Genomic DNA, 23,754 nt, shown 5'->3' with positions numbered 1-23,754 from the left:
TTGGGTGAGTAACTTTTTAGGGAGTAATGTATGGAGTGAATTATGTGCCATAATTAAACAAACAAACTCGATCTGCACTCCGTTACTTTTAAAAGTGCATTTTCCTCAACACTGGAAATGAAGATATTCTGCACACTTTCTGATTTCGAGCATGAGTTTGGAGATCGTTCACCTCAGTTGTTAATATTTCATGTTTTCTTTGAAGTGAGGCAGATCACTCAGGATAATCAAGCTCAGCTGAAGAGGAATTCTTGCTCTGCCACATGCGACAGTAAATGTGTTACGCTGGAATGCAGGGTAAAGGCCAGAAAGCAGGCCAGAGCGAAGTAAATCTCAAACAAGGCACTCACCTAGTGATGAAGCTTGCATATACCTGATGATGAAGCTTGTATATTACAACCTAAAATACCCGGTGCACATATAGTTGAAATAAGCTTCTTTTGAAATAAGCTAGATGCTAACACAAAGAGTATATGTGGTATCAAGACACATTTACATGACATGGAAACATGTTCCAGTTCCAGTGCTGTCTCACTAGATATACTATATGGATAATAGTATTATGGAATTATTTTGTTCCATTCTATAAAAAGAAATGTATATATGGTTGTCATATTTTGTGACCAGAAAAAAAATCCTAACTTCATTATGCTACCAGGAGAACAGTTTTCTTGAAAATGTGAAATGTTCAATTATATACTTATTGTTTAGTAATTTATTTATTGCATGTAATATTAAATTATTATATAATTATTATAATTTCAACTTTAACTAACAATTTCAGGCTGTGACATAAATTAATCCTATATGACAAAATGCCAACTCTAATAAATATTTTATAACTTTAAAGTTTCTAACAAATGTTAATGTACGGTAATACTTACTACATGTACACATATAAATAATACATATTTCAAAATATTTATTTTAGAAACTATTTCCAGCATTGATTTTGAAGTAGAAGTAATCTATTATTTCTAATCTATATATATATATATGGCATATATATGTCCACATTTTATTTCACCAAAATGTAGAAACATTTTTATTTCAAAAAAACGTCATTCTTAAAACCCTTTTGAAATTACCTAGAGAAATCATGGCTTGAAAAAAAATGCTAATTCTCCAATTATGTAAATAAATGTATATTTAAATCTATACATCATGGTAGTATTTTTTGTGCCGCCTTAAATTTTTGCTATTGTTTCAACTTTTATTATTTCTGTGTTTTATTATTTTTTTGCATTGTTTTGCTAATATGCTGTACTACAGTAATAATACAAACTCAGTGCAAAACATCTAAATGTATTGCAATAATAATAATATGCGCTCTCTCTCTCTCTCTCTCTCTCTCTCTCTCTCTCTCTCTCTCTCTCTCTCTCTCTCTCTCATTTGTGCTTGGAATGAGACAAGGGATGAAGCAAAAAATATACAAATTCAGAGAGCTTTTATTTTTACAGCTTCAATTTTTGTCCAGTGTCTCAAAACATAAAAATAAATACAGCTATTTCATAGGAAATCCAGTGTCTTTTTGTTGTGAAGAAAAAATATTACAAACATCTGCGAGTCTCTTTCACTGCTGTGTCTTTGGAACATGAACTATGCAATTTTCGTTTAATAAAAAATAGAAAACACATTCATTTTCATTTCCTTGAGTCTAAGGGCAACGTCTTCACAGTTCCAACATTATTAAACATCACCAGTGAAAATGGTCAAAGTTGAACAGTGTTTTTTAAGTCGTGTTTCGGGACTAGAGCACCAGAGAAACCCAAATGATTAACGCTGCAAATCAAGTACAAAAACATCGTTGATTGAACCACATTGGATAAAAATAGCCTTGCATTAATGTTATTAAAAATGCTTTTCAATATACAAATGTGCCTTACAAAATATTACAATTTCAAAACAGCATCAACAAATATATATCTACACGGTAATTACACGAGGAAGGTATCGAGAGAAGGATCTCCTCTATGAGGACGGCCCGAGAACATTTCGCCGTTCTGTGATCAGAAAATGTCTCTGCACAGTTTCAGCCTTGTGCGATCATACAAAAAATTACGTACAAAACAACATATGTGTCTCTTCAAGTCCACCTGTCAGTCAGTCGGAGCGTGTCGCTCGGCATGCTGGGATGGTTGAAGTCCCACGTTGAGCGGTTTTGGCACTTCTTCTTCGATGACCCGGTCTTACGTATTTAGATGCATTCCCTTATTCTTTCCTTATGGTTCATTTGAACAGACTGACATCTGCAGTAATACTGTTCTCCGATGGAGCCTGGACCCCAGGGACGCGCTGGAGAGCAAGGTGCGCATGTAAGGTTTTTTTCTTGCGTAATCCACCTTTTGCTTTCCACCTTCCTCCCCACTGTCAAGGGCTGATATCCGTCCCTCACGGGGGCAGAAGTTCCTCAGGTTTCCTGCTGGGTCAAATTGATGTTTCATTACTGCCGCTGTAGTGAGCAGAAAAGGGAGAGAAAAGGAAGGAGGATACATGCGGGTTAGGAGGGTGTTCTGTAGCCGCATGCCACGTGGACAACAGGTGTAAAGAAGACGCTCTTTGTTTTCGGGACACATGCTCCGACGGACAAAAGAGCTGAACCAGAGGGCTCGGGTTTCAAAAACATGCAAAAATGAACATCTATAATCTAGAAATATCTGGTACTAGTACTAGTATCAAGTCGAAAATGTAATAATACCAGTCTTTGTTCAGTATCGTTCGGTGGTGTCACTACGGTTTAAACGTGCACAGTAAAGTTGCAACAAAAATATTCATGTGCACCTACATCATGTGTTGTATAAATATATAGGGGTGCAACAATATATCGTGTCACAATATATCGCAATAAATCCAACAATATGTATCGTGGATAGTGACAGTATGTATTGAGTATAGTTCACCCCAAAAAAATAAAAATGTTTGAGGAAGCTTACATTTACACTCACAATGTAATATCAAATTTAGCATTTTAATCAACAGTTCATTTTTTGTTAACCTTTTACCATATGTCTTGGAGTATCGCGATAATATCGTATCGTCAGTTCAGTATCGCGATATGTATCGAATCTTGACATGAGGGTATCATTACACCCCTATAAATATATATAATAATCACATGTTCTCTTGAAAAAACAGTGAAATGTCACTAATAAATAAAGAAATCTCTACTTTACAATAAGGTCTCATTTGGTAACATTAGTTAATGCGTTAACTAACGATGAGTAATATGTTTTCATAGCATTGATAAGTCTTTGTTAATGTTAGTTAATAACACAAAATACAATTGTTCACTGTTAGTTCAGGGTGCATAAATAATGTTAGCAGAAATGTATTAGCAAATGTTGAAATGAACTAAGATTAATGAATGATGTAGAAGAACCGGTCATTTTTAGTTAACTAATGTAGTTAACATGTTTATAAATGTAACGTTTATATTGTTAAGCGTTACCCTTTTTTCGTTTGACCTGGACCAATTTTAAACAATTTCAAAATATTTCACTTTGTTTTTGAGGTATCAAAATTATTATCATCAGATTTCACTGGTATTAGTATCAACTAATAATGCAATTATTAATAGTATATTCAAATGAACCCTAATGCAATTTATAACCCATTAATGAACAAACAAGAAAAAAAAAAAAAAACTGAAAACAAAAGAAAGGTTTGGGTGAAGCGAGGTGGAGTGTGAAAGAGCGTCTTACTCCGAGTCTGAGTGGTTGCCGCCGTTGACGGTCACTGATTTCAGATTCATGGCCATGCCGTTCTGCTGTTCTCGTGGTGGGACGGGCGGTCGATGAGGGGGCTTGATGAGGACGTTGTGGCCATTGCCCCCATCATTAGAGGCTATAGAGGGGGCTCTGGAGGAGATGGTGGGGGGATTGTAGTCCGATAACTTCTCCCGAAGTTTGTTTTTCATGTTTTTGTCTGTCAGAGGAGGAGGATATTGTATCTTATTCTTCAAAATACCTATGAGAAGAAAATACATGAGGATATTAGTATAAACTGTATGTTTTTTTTTTTTTACTTTTTCTTAAGCCTCTTGACCTCTTCGTTTAGGGGTCACATTTGGCTCCTTCTCGGTCAAAAGTGACCGAAGTCTTGAAATGTAACCTTTTTTAGGGGATTTTGTGAAACTGCTATATTTATTAAATTATTTTTCAATAAATGCAATATTTCACATTAAAGTAGCGTGAAGACCTTTAAAATCCTGTTTTTTTTTTTAAAGTGAGAATAGTGTCGGGTTAAAAAAAATAAAAACTTGTGTAATGTCGTGTTACCACCTGTATAGCTGCCTATATACATATATAGAGTGGCTTTTTTAGACATAATTTCTTGATTTTATTAGGTTTTGAATTTGGATATATATCTAGACATTATAAAATACTTTTTGTCAAGGTTTAGATATTGTATTGGTTAACACTTTACAATAAGGTTCATAAGTTAACATTAGTTAACTACCTTAGTTAACATGAACTAAGAATGAACAATACTTCAACATCATTTATTAATCTAGTTAATATTAATTTCAACATTTACTAATACATTATTAATATCAAAGACTGTATTAGTAAACATTAGTTAATGCACTGTGAACTAACATGAACAAACAATGAACAGCTGTATTTTTATTAGCTAACATTAACAAATATGAATAAATATTGTAAGAAATGTATTGATCATTGTTAATTCACGTTAGTTAATACATAAACCTTTTGAACCTTTTTGTAGTGTTACCATTTTGTGTTAGATAAGTATCAGGTTTTGCATTATGATTACAATCAAACATTAAAATTTATTTAGAAAGGGAACACATGGAAAGCATTTTTACTACTCAGTATTTGATAATTAAGAAATCTAACAAAATAAGGAATGGATAGCGATAAATCTTCGTTGCTGTGCACTTTGTTTCTGTAAAGTGGCTGATTTGTAGTTTGCACCACCAAAAGATTCTCCGAGTTTTTGAATTTCCAATTCATTATGTCGGTCATTTTTGACCGCAAATGAGCCCAAGTGTGACATTGTTTTACCATTTAACATATCCGAATCATGTCCATGATTTTTTGTGTGTTCACATAGCTAATGAGCCAAAAGTCACCAAGTGTTATTCTATTCTGATGAAGCAAAAAAAAAAAAGTTTAAAAATTCAAAATGTAAAATTGCCCAGAGAGTTATTTTTTTCAATTTCTTTATTATATTTATTTTTGATTTATCTTTCTAAAAACCCTGCTCAACTGGTGTTAACAGTTAACAAAAGTGTTCATTTTGCACTCTTACCTTTCCTCTGTTCAGGCTGGTGGTTGCTATTGGCTTGAACGGAGGGTGTTGGGTAATCTGTGTCCTGAGTGGTCTCTCCAGTGTGATTGAGTTTATTTTCCTGATGGAGCTCCACATTAACTTTGGTCTCCACTTTCAGTCTCTCCGCCCCTCCAGGACCTTCACTGTCACTGGCTGTCATGGCTTCAATCGGCCAGTAGGGCCTGACGTGATTGGACACCGTGTCCACTGCAACACAAAAGACGGGGTTAATGTTATTTGACACTTCAATGACCTGCAAATACATCCATCCATTTTTTAGATATCCATATTTAATGTAATTATGAAAGACAAATACCATCTTTTGTACCCTTTGGAGTGCTGTGTAGCGGTTGTCTCTCATTGTTCCACTTTGGCTTCATGTCGATGTCTTCATCCTCGCTGTCGGACGAGTGAGAGGAGGCGTACGAGCTGCTGTGTTCGTCTACAGAGAGCTCGCTGTCCGAATCTGAGTCTGAATACACACAACCTTGCGTCAATCTCAGAATTAGAAAGATACACACAGAAGCTCAGATACATACAGAAGCTAAGAAATTGTATCAACACATGTTGTATATATTTGTTAGAATATAGATGTCACACTACCCTAGTCTACATGTGGATAACAGGCGTTAAGTATATATCAGTGCCGGCTTGGAAAAGTTTTTTGCATACCATCGGCTTTGGTGCCGTTATGGAAGAGTGAGCCGTCAATGTCGGTGTGTCCGGCTTTAGCATTTCCAGATGAAACACTGGGCTTCTGACCCAATTCATCCCTGTGTAGGAGTGAAAGAAGGAGAATGAGAGAGATACAAGACAGATGCCCCTCACATGACCTCTACACAGTGAGATTAGATATGAGTGAAAAACTCATATAAATAAAATGAAACATGTCCCATATATGACCAAACTTGACTTGACTTGCTGTCTTGAAACTTGAAAATCAAATGGTTGACTTGCTCAAATTCTTGTTGTTTAAAGGTTTAGCTTCATAAAATTGAGTCTAAACTTGTAAAATTTCACTTAATTACACGCCCAAGATACGACTAGCTTTTAATATATATATATTAGGGCTGTCAAAACGATAAAAATATTGAATCGCGATTAATCGCATTAATGTCATAGTTAACTCGCGATTAATCGCACATTTTTATCTATTCTAAATGTCTCTTGATTTCTTTTTGTCCCATTATTTTTCTCATTTTAATGCTCTTATCAACATGGAAAAGTGGATAGGCTTGCTTTGTGCAAATGTTTTTTTTTTTTTTAAAACAACATTGGCTTTTACTGTGTTCAATTTCACTCTAACATTCTCACTTGGAGCAAATAATCTCTCACACAATGTAACACTGTCCATCAATAAAAGGGTGAAATAAATACTGACGAGTTCACAACGACAAAACACACAGATCACTTTGGTCTTGTCAAATTGAACCATTTGGCAACTTTTTAAAAGTAAACTTTCCATTCAGAATCTTATTGGCATCCATTTCGGCGTCTCGCGCTCATCATTCATCCACTCAAAACGTAACGTTAAAGGCGGTCGCACACCGGATGAGAAGCGTCGCGCAGCGCCTTGTATTTAAAATTCAAACACATTATTCTCTATGAGTGTACACACACCGGTGGCGCCTTTCAGCGTTTTTATTGCTGGCCATAAACTGAGAAAGTGCACGTCCGATGTGCGATACGAGTTGTCCTAGACGCGGCTCGACGCTGCGCTTCTCGTCCACTCTTTGGCCGGTTCGCAAGCCCAAACAAGTGTGTGCGGTGACAAGTGTGTGCGGCGTGCCTGTTGTTTTGTTTCTGGTCTAGCTAGATCCGGTGTGGTGTTGTAGTTTTAATAACGTTACTAGTTGTTGCAAAAGCATGTGAAAAAAACGACAAAGTTTGCTAGGTGTTAATCTCGCGATAAAAAAATTGACGCCGTCAAAATGGGTTTGCGTTAACGCCGTTTAACGGACAGCCCTATATATATATATATATACATACATGCAAGTATGGAGTTGCTACTGCTAATAGACACACAGACACACTGCTGTGAGCATGTGATATGCTGTTGATGCATAAATACACATACTCAAACCCCATAGCAGATCTAGGCAGGTGGAGCTGGGGGAGGTGGAGGGGTTCAGAGGAACTGCTGAAGGACTAGCTTACAGCAAACATGAACCAGACTGTTTAAATGTTAAGCAAGCAATCTCATTGGCTGCAAGATGAGCAGAAGCCAATCAGCTTGTGCCATGTGTTACTGATGTGATTGCTTGCAGATATCATGCAAAGGACTTAACAGCCTGCGCCTTGTAGAGTTTCATGACTGAACTATATAGTTAATTGGTAGATCATTCTGCGGGTGGGAGGTGTTCTAGATAGCATAGCGTACAAGACATCATAATACTGAATCCTGTCAGCAAATTCATATTATTTACACATAATGATAAGTGCTTTGAAAAATGACCAATGACCTGAATCAATAAACAGAGCATTTGAGATGTCACAAGGTTTGCGTTCAATGATGTAAACAATGAGGCGGATGTTAACACACAACATTCATGGATATACATGCAGGGACATGTTCGAGTTTGTGCACACTATCGCAGCACTGCAAAGCAAAGCAGAAGCCATGCACTTTTGCTCACGCATATGAAAAGAGAAGAGTCGATTAAAAAAGAATAGATCATTAAAGCTATTGAGAAATGTCAAGTAGAAGGGAAACGTTACATAATGAGCGTGCGGCGCCGTGCCCAAGCAGTAGCGTGTTACCTGTGCGTGTAAGTAAGGTAGCTGCTGTGACTCTTAGCTGACCTGACTGTGCTCTCCAGAGACACCGTCGACTCGCCGATGCCCGAGCGAAACAGCGCGCCGTCCTCCATGTACGTGTTATTACAGTTCAGAGTACGCTGAAGACAGAGGAAGAGCACAGTACTGTAAATCAAGCAACATTCCCGAATACCAGACCACTTCACAGCAAACTTCTTCCTTTAATATATGAAATGACCAAATTGCTTGGTTGACTTGGTTATTCATTTGCTACTAGACAAATTGACATTCAATCCGATTGTAACGGGTGTTTTCAGATGCATTAAGGATAATTCCTGTATAAATATTGAATCATTTATATGTGTTACAGAAACGTACCGTCAGTAGGGTGGTGCGCGTGGTGCTGGACTCATCGGGTAACTGTTTCTTTCCCGTGAACACGTTCTTCAGATGTTTCCTCACCTCTTTATTGAACACGATGTGGAAGAAGAAAATGAATATGCCCTGAAAAACAGAAAAAGGAATTGCCATTTGTAAAGATATTTATTTAGCTTTATTTTTTATTGTAGTTTTACCTTTACTAATTTTAGTACTTCAGCTTAAACTCATTTATTCTAATTAGTTGATAAGGCCCTATCCTACAGATTTTAGCTCCAAACTTACCAGCATGTAACTTTCTAGGGCTATAATCTGGCTTAAAGGGATAGTTCACCCAAAAATGAAAATTAGCCCATGATTTACTCGTCCTCAAGTCATCCTAGGTTTATATGACATTCTTTATTCAGATGAATACAATCAGCATTATTTTAATAAACACACCCTGACGCTTCCAAGCTTTATAATGGCAGTGAATGGCCGTTTCTGTTTTGAAGTCCTTAAAAGTGCATCTATCCATCATAAAAGTGCATCTATCCATCATAAAAGTGCATCTATCCATGATAAAAGTGCATCTATCCATCATAAAAGTGCATCTATCCATGATAAAAGTGCATCTATCCATCATACAAGTACTCCACACAAATATTCAGTTACAAAGTAAAATTCTACCTTCCAGACAAATGGCCATACGCAGTCTACTTACGCCTAAAGCGCAACTTACGACGCCAGAAGTAGTGTAGTGCGTCATGGCGTATAGCGTAAATATCAGCAGTACGTCGCATAACTCGCATAAGTTGCGCTTTACACAAGTGGAATCCGTATGTCCGTAAGCTAGTTATTTTACTTTGTAAAGTTTTAAATATGGATATTTTTCTTAATCAAACGCATCGCTTCGCTTCAGAAGGCCTTTATTAACCTCCCGGAGCCGTGTGGAGCACTTTTATGATGGATAAATGCACTTTTATGATGGATAGATGCACTTTTATGATGGATAGATGCACTTTTATGATGGATAAATGCACTTTTATGATGGATGGATGCACTTTTATGATGGATAAATGCACTTTTATGATGGATGGATGCACTTTTATGATGGATAAATGCACTTTTATGATGGATAAATGCACTTTTATGATGGATGGATGCACTTTTATGATGGATAGATGCACTTTTATGATGGATAAATGCACTTTTATGATGGATAGATGCACTTTTATGATGGATAGATGCACTTTTATGATGGATAAATGCACTTTTATGATGGATGGATGCACTTTTATGATGGATAGATGCACTTTTATGATGGATAAATGCACTTTTATGATGGATGGATGCACTTTTATGATGGATAAATGCACTTTTATGATGTATAGATGCACTTTTATGATGAATGGATGCACTTTTATGATGGATAGATACACTTTTATGATGGATGATGCACTTTTATGATGGATGGATGCACTTTTATGATGGATAAATGCACTTTTATGATGTATAGATGCACTTTTATGATGGATAGATGCACTTTTATGATGGATAGATGCACTTTTATGATGGATAGATGCACTTTTATGATGGATAGTGCACTTTTATCATGGATAGATGCTCTTTTATGATGGCTAGATACACTTTTATCATGGATAGATGCTCTTTTAAGATGGATATATGCACTTTTATGATGGATAGATGCACTTTTATGATGGATAGATGCACTTTTATCATAGATAGATGCTCTTTTATGATGGATAGATACACTTTTATCATGGATAGATGCTCTTTTATGATGGATAGATACACTTTTATGATGGATAGATACACTTTTATGATGGATAGATGCACTTGTATGATGGATATATGCACTTTTATAAAGAATAGATGCACTTTTATGATGGATAGATGCACTTTTATGATTTATAGATGCACTTTTATGATGGATAGATGCACTTTTATGGTGGATGGATGCACTTTTATGATGGATAGATGCACTTTTATCATGGATAGATGCACTTTTATCATGGATAGATGCACATTTATGATGGATAGATGCACTTTTATCATGGATAGATGCACTTTTATCATGGATAGATGCACTTTTATCATGGATAGATGCACTTTTATGATGGATTGATGCACTTTTATCATGGATAGATGCACTTTTATGGACTTCAAAACAGAAACAGCCATTCACTGCCATTATAAAGCTTAGAAGAGCCAGGATATTTTTTTATATAACTGATTGTATTCGTCTCAAAGAAGAATGTCATATACACCTAGGAATACTTGAGGGTGAGTAAATCATGGGCTAATTTTTATTTTTGGGTGAACTATCCCCTAAGCCTTGTCTGTGTATTTCCCTTTTTTCAGAAAGAGTATGACTGTTACCTGCAGACAGCTGAAGATGGCAAACAGATAGTGGAAGGTCATGACATCACTGTTAACAGCCATTAAACCCAGCACCCAGGTGGCGCTAATGAGCAACAGGAGTAAGAAGGCCATCCGCATAGCAGGACTGGAGAACACAAAAACAAAAAAACACAATGAGTAACACTATACTTTATAAAACAATCCTCAGTAAATGCTCTCAAGGGACAGGATAACAACGTCTTACATGACCCCAGACTTCTCATAGGAGCGTTGTCTACGGCCACACGACGCCTTGGCTGCCAGCACAAAGATAACAACGTTGACCTGTTAAAGAGATTGTTTAACATTCAACCGGTTAATGCAGGTAGAGAATTACATGAGACTGATAGTTAGAATGATCAATAGATGACTGACAGATAGACTTACCAGCACCACTACACCAATGGGTCCTGCAAAACTCCAGATGAGTGTGTCATGGACAGACAGCCAGCAGAAGTCAGGGTTTCCATATCCCTGAGGATCCAAACCCACAGCCAAACCTGACGGGACATAAACACCAACATGACTTTTACGCCATCTTAAGATAACACGCTTTTCTCTGTAAAACTCTGCCACCATGCGGGTGAACGTGATTTTACCACATCTTTGTTGATCCTGGAACAAAATTCCAATCAAACAATCATATATGAGGGACAAGCTTACAGTTTATGTCAAGTTTAGGCTTACAACCAGGGCGAGGAGCTTCTACATCAGTGTTATTCACCTATCATTACCCTCTAATTTTAGGGATCATTTATGGGTAGAGTTAGGATTAGGACTAATTTTTCAGACAGGAATGTTGTTCCAGGATCTACAAAATATGTTAATCCAGAGAACATGTCTTACTTGGCAAAATCAAGGCAAACCACAATGCTAAGATTTTGGTTTTCAGGGCATTGTTAATTGTTTGTTCAGAGTAATTTATAGGGGTGTTGCTTAGTGGTTGCTAAGGTGTTGCGATGCAGTTTACACTGTTTGTAGTTTTTTTTTAACAACCTGCCAGTGTGTTGCTACTGTAGGTGGTTGCTAAGGTGTCCTGAGTGACTGCTACGAGGTTTCTAGGGCTTTTAGGTTGTTGTTAAGACTTTGCTATGCAGGTAATAATGTGTCCTGAGTGGTGTGTTTTTTTTTGCAATGCTGTTGCTAAGTTTTTGGGAGTGTTTTTTTTTTTTACGTGAATGTCACAGTGTTCAGAGTGGTTGCTAGGGTGTTGCTACTGTAGGTAAGGTGTTGCTATGGTATCCTGAGTAATTGTTACATGGTTGCTGGAGTATTATAGGTGGTTGTTAAAGCTTTGCTATGCAGTTAATAATGCGTTTGAGTGTTTTTATAGTTTTTTTGCAATGTTGTTGCTAAGGTTATGGGAGTGTTTTTTTAACATGTGAATGCCACAGTGTTCAGGGTGGTTGTTATTGTAGGTGTTTGCTAATGTGTTCCAAGGGGTTTAAATAATTTTGTTAGTTAGTTGCTGGGGCTTTGCTATGCAGTTACTAAGGTGTTCCAGGTGGTTTTTTAGGTTGCGATGCAGTTAAGTTGTTGGGAGTGTTGTAAATACTGCAGTGTTTCAGGGTGTTGCTAGTGTAGATGTTTGCTAAGGTGCTCTCATTGGTTTATTTTTTTTTTTTTTTGGTGCTATGTGATAGCAATGTATGGCAGCTGTTCTAAGCTATTTAGCAATGTGGATACCAGGGTGTTCTGGCTGGTTTCTAGAGTCTTGCTACAGTATGTGGTTGCTAAGGTATTCTGAAATGTTTAGCCTGTTGCAATTTTGCCCTTAGTCATTGCTAGGGATTTCTGGGATATTCTATGGTGTTTCTAGGATATTCTACGATTACTAATGTGTTCTGAGTGGTTTTTAGTTGGTTGTCCGAGCTTTACTATGCAGTTTCTAATGTATTCTGAGTGGTTGCTAGTGTTTCTATGTGGATGGATACTAAGCATCCCATATGTTTAGCTGATATTCTAAGATATTCTAGTCTCCAGATATGCTGTGGGTTCCCCCATTAACAGGAAAAGTCTTCATATCATTCATGTCCACAGCACCATTCCAGAAAGGAGTACAGAAAGCAGGCAGGCATTCATTGAGCTGGGAGGAGCAGAGAGGAGTCGGGTCAGCCTCTATTATCTGTACGATAGGGGCTTTTTCACTGCTTTGAGCATGTGCCAGTGGAGAAAGTGACACCCATTATGGAGAGCGGAGCCATCGGAGAGAAAACAGAAAAAGAAAGAGCGAGAGACCGAGAGGTAGTAATATGAAGACAATGGCGTCCTGTCTCATTCCCACAGGGATCACACAAACACACACCATCTAAAGGAAGGGGCGAGTCCAAGCCCGACAACATAAATGTGGCGGATTAAAAACATGTCCAATAGTCAAATTCATAAGCTGAAGGTGTGTATCTATGTTGACATTATGGACATTCGCTGAGTGCATGAGCGTACAAATATGAACCTGCAAAGACGTTAGGTTGGGTGTACTGTATTTACATGAAATAATAATTAGGGCATAGACTGAAGAGTGTGTGTGTGTGTCTGACCTGTAATAATAGCAGGGATCCCCCAGCCGATGGCGTAGTAGAAGCGCATGTGGCCATGGTTGATGTTTCTGACTTCGGTGAGCATGCGGTAAATGTGTAAACCCTCCACAAACGTCCAGGCAAACGTGCACATGTAGAAGTAGTGCAGGAGGATGGCTATCACCGTACACACAAACTACAGAGAGAGAGAGAGAGAGAGAGAGAGAGAGAGAGAGAGAGAGAGAGAGAGAGAGAGAGAGAGAGAGAGAGAGAGAGAGAGAGAGAGAGAGAGAGAGAGAGAGAGAGAGAGAGAGAGAGAGAGAGAGAGAGAGAGAGAGAGAGAGAGAGAGAGAGAGAGAGAGAGAGAGAGAGAGAGCATATTCTTATCATTGCAATACATTTAGATGCTTTGCATTGAGTTTTTACTATAATAGCAAAAATTTAAGGCGGCACAAAAAAATACTACCATGATGTATAAATTTAAATATAAATGTATTTACATACTTGGAGAATTAGCATTTTTTTCAAGCCATGATTTCTCTAGGTCCTTTCAAAAGGGTTTTAAGAATTAAATTTTTTGATTAATTAAATAAAATGAATTCTACATTTTGGTGAAATAAAATGTGGACATATAGCAAATAGCCAAACTTGTTGGTAAAGCCTGTTTTCACTCTACTCACCAAATATTATCCTTAATAAAAACCCATTTGTGTGAATAGCATGTATCACTATTTGCAGTAAACAAGATGCAATTTTTTGCAATTTACCTTCTTTTTCACTTAGTCTAAATAGCTACTGCGTTATGTTGTTATACCTGGACATGTTCTTGAAATTCAGGCACTTAAAGATCGGAGTAGATACATGCTTTCTCTACAGAGCTAGACCTAAACAGTGTGTCCGACATGTAGCCAGACCTCACATATATTAAACTAATGTGAGAGTGTGTCGGTATAACTCTAAATCGACCCCTAGTACTAGCAGACACCAGCGCTACCTCCATGAGACAAATCTGCTGGAAAATGTGGAATTTGAAGGAGCAAAATAGCGAGGATTTTAAAACTTCCATTCATGAGTGGTATTGCAAATATATTTCCACGTATAAAGCTTCTATTGTTTCACACGCTGCAGCATCTATGTACAAATCTGAAGTAGAAAATGCTGTAATCCAGTGAGAGCCACCAGAAAGACAGTGTCAAACCACATATAAATGGATTTAAACCATTAAAGCTCTTCTCTACTCAGTGATGGATTGTCAAACACCCCAAAATTAAAGCCACCTCACAGCAATCGTAGCCATTTGTCAAAGAAACCTCAACTATATCCAGCTGTTAATTACAGACTTAAGAAAGTAATTAGTGGAATTTGAGAACGGGGATCTACGTTCTGGATATTGCTGAGAGGGAAAACTACAACGTGAGACTTTCTCGATGAGAAGACACCAAACCACATTTATCAAAATGCTCACTTGCGATTTGCCGTGACGAAAGATCAAACCCATTTAGCCAGTCTTATAATTTCATGCGTGGTCTTTTGAGTTTTTCATTTGACGGTATTTCGCAGTAATGTTCCGGAGAAGAGTTCCTCACCGGGTTGTCGGTCTGGTTGATTCCGATGAGGAAGACCAGCTCGGAGAAGAACAAGGCGGCCACCAGGTTCTTGTGGATGCTGTGGAGATTGGAGCGTAGTTTGTGCAGGATGGCCAGCAGGATGAAGGTGAGGAGGAGCGCCAGCAGAGAAGCCGAGACTGTGGTGTAAGTGACAATCTTCAGGGGAAGAACATCACCGTGCTGACAGAGTGAGAGATAAAGTCGATAAAAGAATCAGAAAAACGAAAAAACAGAACAGAACCAAAAAATTCTGCCATCATTTACTCTTATTTTTGGAACACAAATGATATTTTTAATGTTCAATGATTTTTGCCCAACCATTGACTATGCAGTCAACCTTTGCAAGCTTCCAAAAGATCATAAAGTGATGAATCCTTGCTATTCACATATATGCACACATCAACTATGGTAAACGGAAGCTCAAACATGCTTGCTTCGCGCATGAGAACCAGTGAGGTTTGAACATGGTGATTGTGTAGACTTTCAACGGATTAATGTTTTCGTTCTTAAGATGAACGTAAGTTAGGATGAATAAATGATGACTGTGTTTTCATTTTTGGGTGAACTCTCCCTCTGAGTTATTGAGGCAAGATGGCAGCCTTCTCAGTACCTCTCTCTTGGAGATGTCCATAAGGACGGCGAAGCTGGTCAAGTGATTGCAATGGCAGCTGATGTGCGTGTGGTTCCTGGAAATGAGGTCACATCCTTTGGACGACCAGCCACCTGTGCCACCAACACTGACACACAAAGACATACCAGACCGGCATTAATCATCTACACACCAACAACTCGCTGAAATAAGCATGCGGACTGATTTTTGAAATGCTAGTATTATCTGTGAAAATGAATGTGTATGGACGGGTTGTGACTCACGTGATAGAGTGGTTCCAGAACACACACACAGGTTTGGTTCTCTCCTCCGTCTCCAGAAGATTGTACTCCAGCGTGATTGGTTGCTCCAGAGGAATGTGTAATGGCTCGCCTTCACTGTACACAGTTGTGCTCACGATGGGAGTGTTAATGACCGGACGGTTTGGCAGCCTGTGGTAAAAAAAACAAATAGATCTTCTGAGCATGGCAACAGTGTTCTGTGTTTGACTGTGGAATGCCACCCAGGACTAAATATTTGGACAAGTATTATATAGTCGGAAAAGCTCTATAAAGTGGCGTTCTGTACCTGAGACTCCGACGGTCGGGGTCGTAGTGCTCTGGTAGGAGCTGGCCTAGAGTTTTATAGATGATGACTGTAACCACAGGAAATGGAGGAAGACTCTCAGCATGCCTTTTCCTCTTGTTTGCAGCATGATCGTGCTCTTCGTCAGAGCTTCCCTGAGATTCTGGATCATCTGTAGGAGAAACTACCAGAACAAGATATTTCACAGTTTAACCAGCTTTGAGCTGACCAATATGCTGTATTTTAACTTTGAAGTAAATCATAATTCGGTGTCTTTTTGTTACTATAACGTATGGTTTACCTTTATGTTCTGAAGGTTTAAAGCTGAATTCCGGGAAAAGAACGGATGACTTAAGGTCTTTGGGACACTCCTGGTCAGTTGTTTGGAAACGAGGGATTTTTACCTCATCTGGATAAATGGCGTCCAGATAATCCACTGCAAAAACTGAGGAGGCGGCAAAGAAAGACTGAGGTTAAGAAGAACCGTAGTGTTCAAAACTATTTACTCAATAATTGGTCTACAGTGTATTTATATTGATTGAATCAATGCAACTGACCCATGTTCTCGGTAACAATGATGAAGGGTTTCAGGTAGGTTTTCCTCATGTTCTGAGCCACAGTGTTGGCGTATTCCTCAAAGTTTCTCAGCAGATGTGCTGTGCCTCCTTCTGTTCTCTGTATCTGATCCCAGTGCTCTTTATTACTGGCATCCAGGATCGCACTGCCGGCCTTCACTATGTTCTGAAACATTCAAACGCATACCTCAGTATTTCATGGTAAAAACTCTGGAGATGTGAGAGCCATTAGAAGGCTGAATCTGGGCCAAGACAAGACATAATGAATGCGGTCTTAAAAGTATCCTTATCCTAAAACCATGTATCAAGATAAGTACGTTCATGTTGCCAGATGAGGTTTAAACATGGGCGTTTTCGTTCTCATGACATCAGTCATTATATGCTGTGTTATTTACACTAATCCACTAAACCTCAAAGCTCACAATTTTGGGCTGCCAGAGTTTTTTCTTTTTCTTTTCAAGCACAGCAGACACCAGTAGAAAATTGCCCCTAACGTCCCATTATTGGTATAGCAATAAACAGTGGTAAAAAGTGCTTGCATGTGCAAAAAGTTGACGTCACACGGTTGCTCAGGTTGTTGTTAAGATGCTCTGAGTGGTTTATACACTTGCAATGGTGTTCTGGGTGGAAGCTAGGTGAGTGCAAAATACATTTTTACATTCACTGAAAAAGAAGACGTGCCTGGTAAGCATCAGTTACAATAAAAAACCCTGAGTTTTTATGATATGTTGGATATTAAGATGTCTGCAATGGGCACTACCAGTCTAGACAGCTCTTTTAATTATAATGGGACCTTGTTTTATCACGTCACGACACGCCGCATTTGTCCGGTGTAGAATTTTTTGGAAAAAAATCATCTCTCCCCAACAAGTTGCATAATTTGAGGTATTAAGCATGTAGGAAAAACGGTGTGGTAGAGTGATGAAGTTAAATAGTTGGGTTTGCTCAGATATGTAACCCTGGATGTATGAGCAAAAGTAACAGTGATCCTTGTCTTAAACACCTCTAATAAGTATTAGAACTGAAGCAGATTATATTGAGAGAATGGTAGAGATGAAAGAGTAAATCCAACCTCATTAAATTTGGCGTCGCGCATGGCGGCCAGGTTAAAGCCCTGTTGCTGGCTCTCATAGTGCAGGATCCAGGAAATGAGCTGGTAGGACGTCTTCACGTCGTTGCCGTAGAAGGAGCTGGTCTGGTCGGTGGCGTTCTGTAGCATGTGAGCGATGTCCTTCGATTTCTGCCCATCCATTATGGATTCATTACGATGCAACTCCTCGTTCTGACCGGAAAGAGGTGGGATATGAACAAGAGTAGGGGAGATAGAGAGGTAAACTAAGCTTTATTAACCATAATATGCAAGTTAAAATCGATTTATTCTTATTAAAACAGCTAGATGTACCAGCTTTTTTAGGTGGGAGAATGTGATGGTGGTACAGTTGAAGAGTTCTGGGGGAAGCCAGCCTTTCTCGTCACTGCAGTGTCTGACAGCAGTGCCTAAAGTCAGTAAGAAAAAAATATGATGAATAATATAATGAATAAAATACATTTCAACACATTTTAATAAAAAATACGTTACAAAAATTACTGACAGTACAGTTTCAGAAGTTTCTCAAACCAAGAACTCGTTCCAACAAGCACTTTGGTGAATGTGTCTAAACAAGCGATGCCAAGCCATGTCCCACAATACTCTAGAGAAGAGGCCTCATTAACATTCGGTTACCCGACCAATGAAAAGATAAAACTGGATAGCTCTGCCAATGAGAGTTCTTTGTTAACAGAGCTGGCTAATGTCAGTGTGGGGTGGGGCAGTGCCAAGCGACAGAAAAACACTGAAAACACTGGCATTTGCACAAGATTCAGACTCTTATTTCCCTTTAATGTCTTACACTAAAAGACAAACCGCTGTAGCTAACTAAACCAAATCAAATGTACCATACAAGTAGTATAACCAACAAGTATTTTTTTTTGTCAAGACAACAATGACACAGGAAACTATATTACAGAGAGGACCCTGTGGACCATCATGAATGAGGGTTAAAGTCAGTATGTCTCTAAAAATATAAAAATATAATTTAATTTTTAATGGACAAGGTTATTTCAGGCTGTCAAATGGTAAAACTCCAAGAAATATTATGTATTATATATATATATACATTTAATATATATATAATATATATTTACAATTACATACATGTGTACACTCTATGGATTAACATGCTTTATACATATACATACATATATACACATAACATATATATAACGTCATGAGTTAGGTTCCCAGGAAATTGCATAAACTGATACAATGTATACATGGAAGTCGCTTTGGAAAAATGCGTCTGACAAATGTAAATATAAATTTTTTAATCATGAATATTGTGACCTTTCTTGAAGTTTTACCATTTGACAGCCTGAAATAACCTTGTCATTCCATAAAATTTTTGATTATCTTATATTTTTAGAGACATACTGACTTTAACACTCCTCTCTTTGATATAATTTCCTGTTTCATTGTTGTCTTGAAAAAAAAAAATGACATGGTTATACTACCTGACATATTGCATTTTATTGCTTATAATTGTAACACCATGCATTTTTCAAATATATTCCTCATTAATACAGACTCTTATTTTCCAAGATTTCATTGTTTAGTTTGTATATGATCATTTAGATACAGTAGTCATTGTCAATTCAATTCAATAACAAGCCCTGCAGCACTCACCAATAGATCCCTTGGGGCAATTCATGGCAACTGGACGCCCAAAATTGGTCCTGGGCCACCAGATTCCAGCATCAAAGGCTCTTGGGCATCCCTCATACAAAACTGAAGGATGAAGATATGGAACATCACGATACTCACTTAGAACTATATTAGTGTAAATGCACATTACCACATCTTTGATTTAAACTCAAAGCAGGGAGTACATACCCTCACAGCCCGTGCTGGTCACTTCAGAGAAGGGGTTGTCGCAGCGGTTGCACTGTCGCCCAATCACACCCACCTTGCAGGGGCATTGACCCGTCTCTGGGTCGCAGGAGCGTGAAGTGGCACCCAAATGGAAGCAGTCACAGGGGAAACAGGTGTCACCGTCTTTCGGTCGATAGTAGTTGTCCTGTGGGAAAGAGATACTTTGTAACGATAGTCAAGGGATATTTTATGACATTTTGTAATACTTGGACAGCAAGTCCAGACTGAAAGGCTCAGAGCAGTTTGGGTGAATGCTGTTAAAAAAAATCCCATCTTCATACCTTGCAGCGACATTCTCCAGTAGTCTTGTTGCAGTCGGGGTTGAAGCCTTTGCTGACATCACAGTTGCAAGGACCGCACATGGGGCTGCCCCACCAACCACGAGGACATGGTTTCTCCACTCTGTGTGCAAAAAAGACATTAATTTACAGTGGGGCCCAAAAAGTCTGAGACCACTAATGAAATTGCACCTCTTTAATGTTTTTCATTCCAAATTATATGAACAGAATAACAATTTGCGTGAAAAGAAGGTTCAGAACCTATTCTACAATTTTTTTTCTTATTCAACTCAATATGGCGCAGCCTGATAAGTCCGAAAAGCATCTGCCAAATGCATAAATGTAAATTTACTCTGCATTTTACTGAACAATGAAAAGTGACATCACTGACAAAGCTTACACACTTTAACCTGCAACATCTCAACACTCTTACACCCAGAGAACCAATAAATCAAGAAGATAAACAATTCATCAATCACTGACAGGATTTGTCATGATGTAGGGATCAAGAGATTAGATGTGCAGGTAGGCAGACTTTTGACGATAAGCAATAACACAACGGTGAAGGCAGGAAACTGATGAGAAACAGGCTTGTGCCTGTTTGTACAAGCAAATATAGACCAACTGCCCAAGTAAACAAATTTAAAGATCATTTTCTTGGGTGGCCGAGGACTTTTCTACAGGTGTATGTTTATCCAGTGCTTTACACAGAAATCAGGTGATTTGGAAAAGACAGTCACCAAACATACTCTAAAACTTTGGTGGGTCAGCAGGGGAAATCAATGCAAAATGCAAATAATAAAACATAATGAACTATATAATCACGCATAACTGGAATAGCAAAATAAATAGGCTTATCAGCTTATACATAAGAGGAGAAATGCTTGCCATATTCAGTGTTGTTGACGTCAAATGCTGAGCGTCCAATCAAAGTCAGTGTATTTTAATGCAAATTCATAATTTACTTGGTAGAAGCTATAGGCAAATTAAGCTAAATTGGAAAAGCCTAAGCCCCCGTTCATAATTTATCATATTTGAGTGCTTTCATGGTAACATTAATGCACATAACAAATGTTTGGTGATGTGAACTAGACCACACGTTTGCAATTTGTCAAGTATGTTATTATTTACATTTACATTTATTCATTTAGCAGACGCTTTTATCCAAAGCGACTTACAAATGAGAAACAATAGAAGCAATTAAACTAGCAGTAGGACAACAGTATGTAAGTGCTATGACCCTTCACAGTACAATCCAACGCATTTTTTTTTTTAGTTTTTTTTTTAGAATAGATAAGAAAGTGTTCATTTATGCTATTATGTGTGCTAATGTGCTATTACAGTTCCAAGATATTGCAAATGTTTTGTTGCTAAATTTTGTGCTGAAAAGCAATTCAATAGTGTGCGGCAGAAGGTCAGTTGGAGGTCAGTATATTTCCATTGTTGACTTATTTCAGGACACTGAAGGCGAGGAAAAATTCCTTCTCTGTAACTCCTTAAAAAGCGCAGACTGCAGGGCCGCATGGTGCTTATTAACTCAACATCAGGTGCTAGCTGCGTGTTTGGCTCTTAATCTAATAGAGGACAGTCAAGTCTACAGAGTGAGAGGGGAAGCAAAAGGAAAAGACGTCCCACGTGTGACTGCTGAGATGGGAATTCGTTGCTGATCAGAGGGTTTAGCAGATTAAATATGAAAATAAAAGGGAAGGTTACAATTCTGTGGGTCTTGTGCAGACTTGCGACAGGGTGTATTGTGTAGTTTTACCGCCGCTTTGTGGAGAAGAGCCAACACAATGACAGACACACCCACACACACACACAAACGTAAACCATTAGAATGAAGATGACATCCATAATGCTAATCATTTACACTTCTACACTGCACGATTGTCAGGAATGTGAACATCTCGCACAAAGCAATTTTGCTCAACTCCAAGACATCTCAACTCCAAGACATCTCAACTCCAAGACATCTCAACTCCAAGACATCTTAACTCCAAGACATCTCAACTCCAAGACATCTCAACTCCAAGACATCTCAACTCCAAGACATCTCAACTCCAAGACATCTCAACTACAAGATATCTCAACTCCAAGACATCTCAACTCCAAGACATCTTAACTCCAAGACATCTTAACTCCAAGACATCTCAACTACAAGACATCTCAACTCCAAGACATCTCAACTACAAGACATCTCAACTCCAAGACATCTCAACTACAAGACATCTCAACTCCAAGACATCTCAACTACAAGATATCTCAACTCCAAGACATCTCAACTCCAAGACATCTTAACTCCAAGACATCTTAACTCCAAGACATCTCAACTACAAGACATCTCAACTCCAAGACATCTCAACTACAAGACATCTCAACTCCAAGACATCTCAACTACAAGACATCTCAACTCCAAGACATCTTAACTCCAAGACATCTCAACTACAAGACATCTCAACTACAAGACATCTTAACTCCAAGACATCTCAACTCCAAGACATCTCAACTCCAAGACATCTCAACTACAAGACATCTCAACTACAAGATATCTCAACTCCAAGACATCTCAACTCCAAGACATCTTAACTCCAAGACATCTCAACTCCAAGACATCTCAACTCCAAGACATCTCAACTCCAAGACATCTTAACTCCAAGACATCTTAACTCCAAGACATCTCAACTCCAAGACATCTCAAATCCAAGACATCTCAACTCCAAGACATCTTAACTCCAAGACATCTCAACTCCAAGACATCTCAACTCCAAGACATCTCAACTCCAAGTCAACATGTAGTACTTCAGAAATCTCAATGTGTTCCAGTGAAAAACTGAAAAAGTGTAAAAACTCATTGCAGTGTTTCAATTCCATTCAGAATGCAACAGCTTCATTGTCCATCCTGAAATTAAGTAAGCTATAATGTGCAGTCAGCCAGTCATTATCACAATATAAACCCTGATTAGTTTGTCAAGACCTGGCGCTGCAGAAATGTGCCATGCAAGATCTATTATTAGACATGACTGCTTATTATTGACCAGTTGAACCAGGAACAAAGGGCTTGACTAGCATGCCAGCTAACAAAAAATATGTTCAAAGAACATTTTGATAATGTTCCAATTAAGTTATGAAAATTATTTCCTAATATTCTCAGAACGTTCAAAAGGTCTTGTTTTAAAAACATTTTAAATACTTTTTTTATTATGTTTTTGCGAATTTTAGCAAAAACATTAAGGTATCAATCCATTTGATCATTTTACAAACATTATTGGAACACTACTTTTTGATTGTTGAACGTTTTGAAACATGTAATGAGTAGTAATGTTTAAAATGAACACTGTATGAATAAAGATTTTGTGCTAACATTTTGAGAGCGCTATTAAAGACCGGATAACTATGAACGAACATTCTATTGACGTTACTGGAAGAACATTTGTTCATAACTTTGAGAGAACCTTGCCAGAATGTTCTGAGAACGTTTCCTGTTAGCGGGGAAGACAACCCTTCTAAAACCAACATCATCTGAAATACTACACTAGTCGACCAGTTTCATTATTCAAACCAGTATTGCTACTTGTTCTCTGTGCCACTGGCTAGACCAGCAAATAAACCAGCACTAACCAAAAAGACCATAGCCGCTTTTCCACTGTCAGGACAAACCGTTCTCGTTGCTTAACCATTCCATTCCGTGCCCATCCGGCTCAGCTGATAAGGATATGGATTCATTTTCCACTATGGGACTGATTACGGAGCTCTTTGGAATGCAATAAAAAAATCCGTCAGTCATTGCCTTGGAGTTTACAGAT

General features: G+C 38.1%; 1 protein-coding gene across 11 annotated transcripts in view; it reads right to left on the bottom strand.

Annotated features, from left to right (window-relative positions):
• Nucleotides 1-1,428: 1,428 nt before the first annotated feature.
• Nucleotides 1,429-23,754, bottom strand: part of celsr1a (cadherin EGF LAG seven-pass G-type receptor 1a) — a 94,012-nt gene continuing 71,686 nt past the window's right edge. For 2 of the 11 annotated variants that reach the window (XM_079622246.1, XM_079622247.1), the window contains 22 exons: nt 19,955-20,075; nt 19,635-19,818; nt 19,428-19,529; nt 18,108-18,202; nt 17,778-17,987; nt 16,688-16,871; nt 16,432-16,575; nt 16,134-16,314; nt 15,830-15,997; nt 15,567-15,693; nt 14,936-15,136; nt 13,371-13,545; nt 11,221-11,333; nt 11,039-11,118; nt 10,813-10,939; nt 8,431-8,556; nt 8,056-8,192; nt 5,968-6,068; nt 5,612-5,767; nt 5,275-5,502; nt 3,702-3,966; nt 1,429-2,422 (listed from right to left, as the gene is read on the bottom strand). In XM_079622246.1, coding sequence (XP_079478372.1) covers nt 2,392-2,422; nt 3,702-3,966; nt 5,275-5,502; nt 5,612-5,767; nt 5,968-6,068; nt 8,056-8,192; nt 8,431-8,556; nt 10,813-10,939; nt 11,039-11,118; nt 11,221-11,333; nt 13,371-13,545; nt 14,936-15,136; nt 15,567-15,693; nt 15,830-15,997; nt 16,134-16,314; nt 16,432-16,575; nt 16,688-16,871; nt 17,778-17,987; nt 18,108-18,202; nt 19,428-19,529; nt 19,635-19,818; nt 19,955-20,075 — 3,256 coding nt within the window. In that variant the 3' untranslated portion in view covers nt 1,429-2,391. Of the gene's footprint in view, nt 2,453-3,701; nt 3,967-5,274; nt 5,503-5,611; nt 5,768-5,967; nt 6,069-8,055; nt 8,193-8,430; nt 8,557-10,812; nt 10,940-11,038; nt 11,119-11,220; nt 11,334-13,370; nt 13,546-14,935; nt 15,137-15,566; nt 15,694-15,829; nt 15,998-16,133; nt 16,315-16,431; nt 16,576-16,687; nt 16,872-17,777; nt 17,988-18,107; nt 18,203-19,427; nt 19,530-19,634; nt 19,819-19,954; nt 20,076-23,754 lie in introns of all 11 variants that reach the window. The other 9 variants (XM_079622252.1, XM_079622248.1, XM_079622250.1 and 6 more) reach the window with 8 other exon arrangements.

This window comes from Phoxinus phoxinus (assembly GCF_949152265.1).
Source record: "Phoxinus phoxinus genome assembly, chromosome: 9".
Taxonomy (NCBI): Eukaryota; Metazoa; Chordata; class Actinopteri; order Cypriniformes; family Leuciscidae; genus Phoxinus; species Phoxinus phoxinus.
The sequence above is the reverse complement of the archived record's forward strand: the minus strand, read 5'-3'. Positions and strand labels throughout refer to the sequence as shown.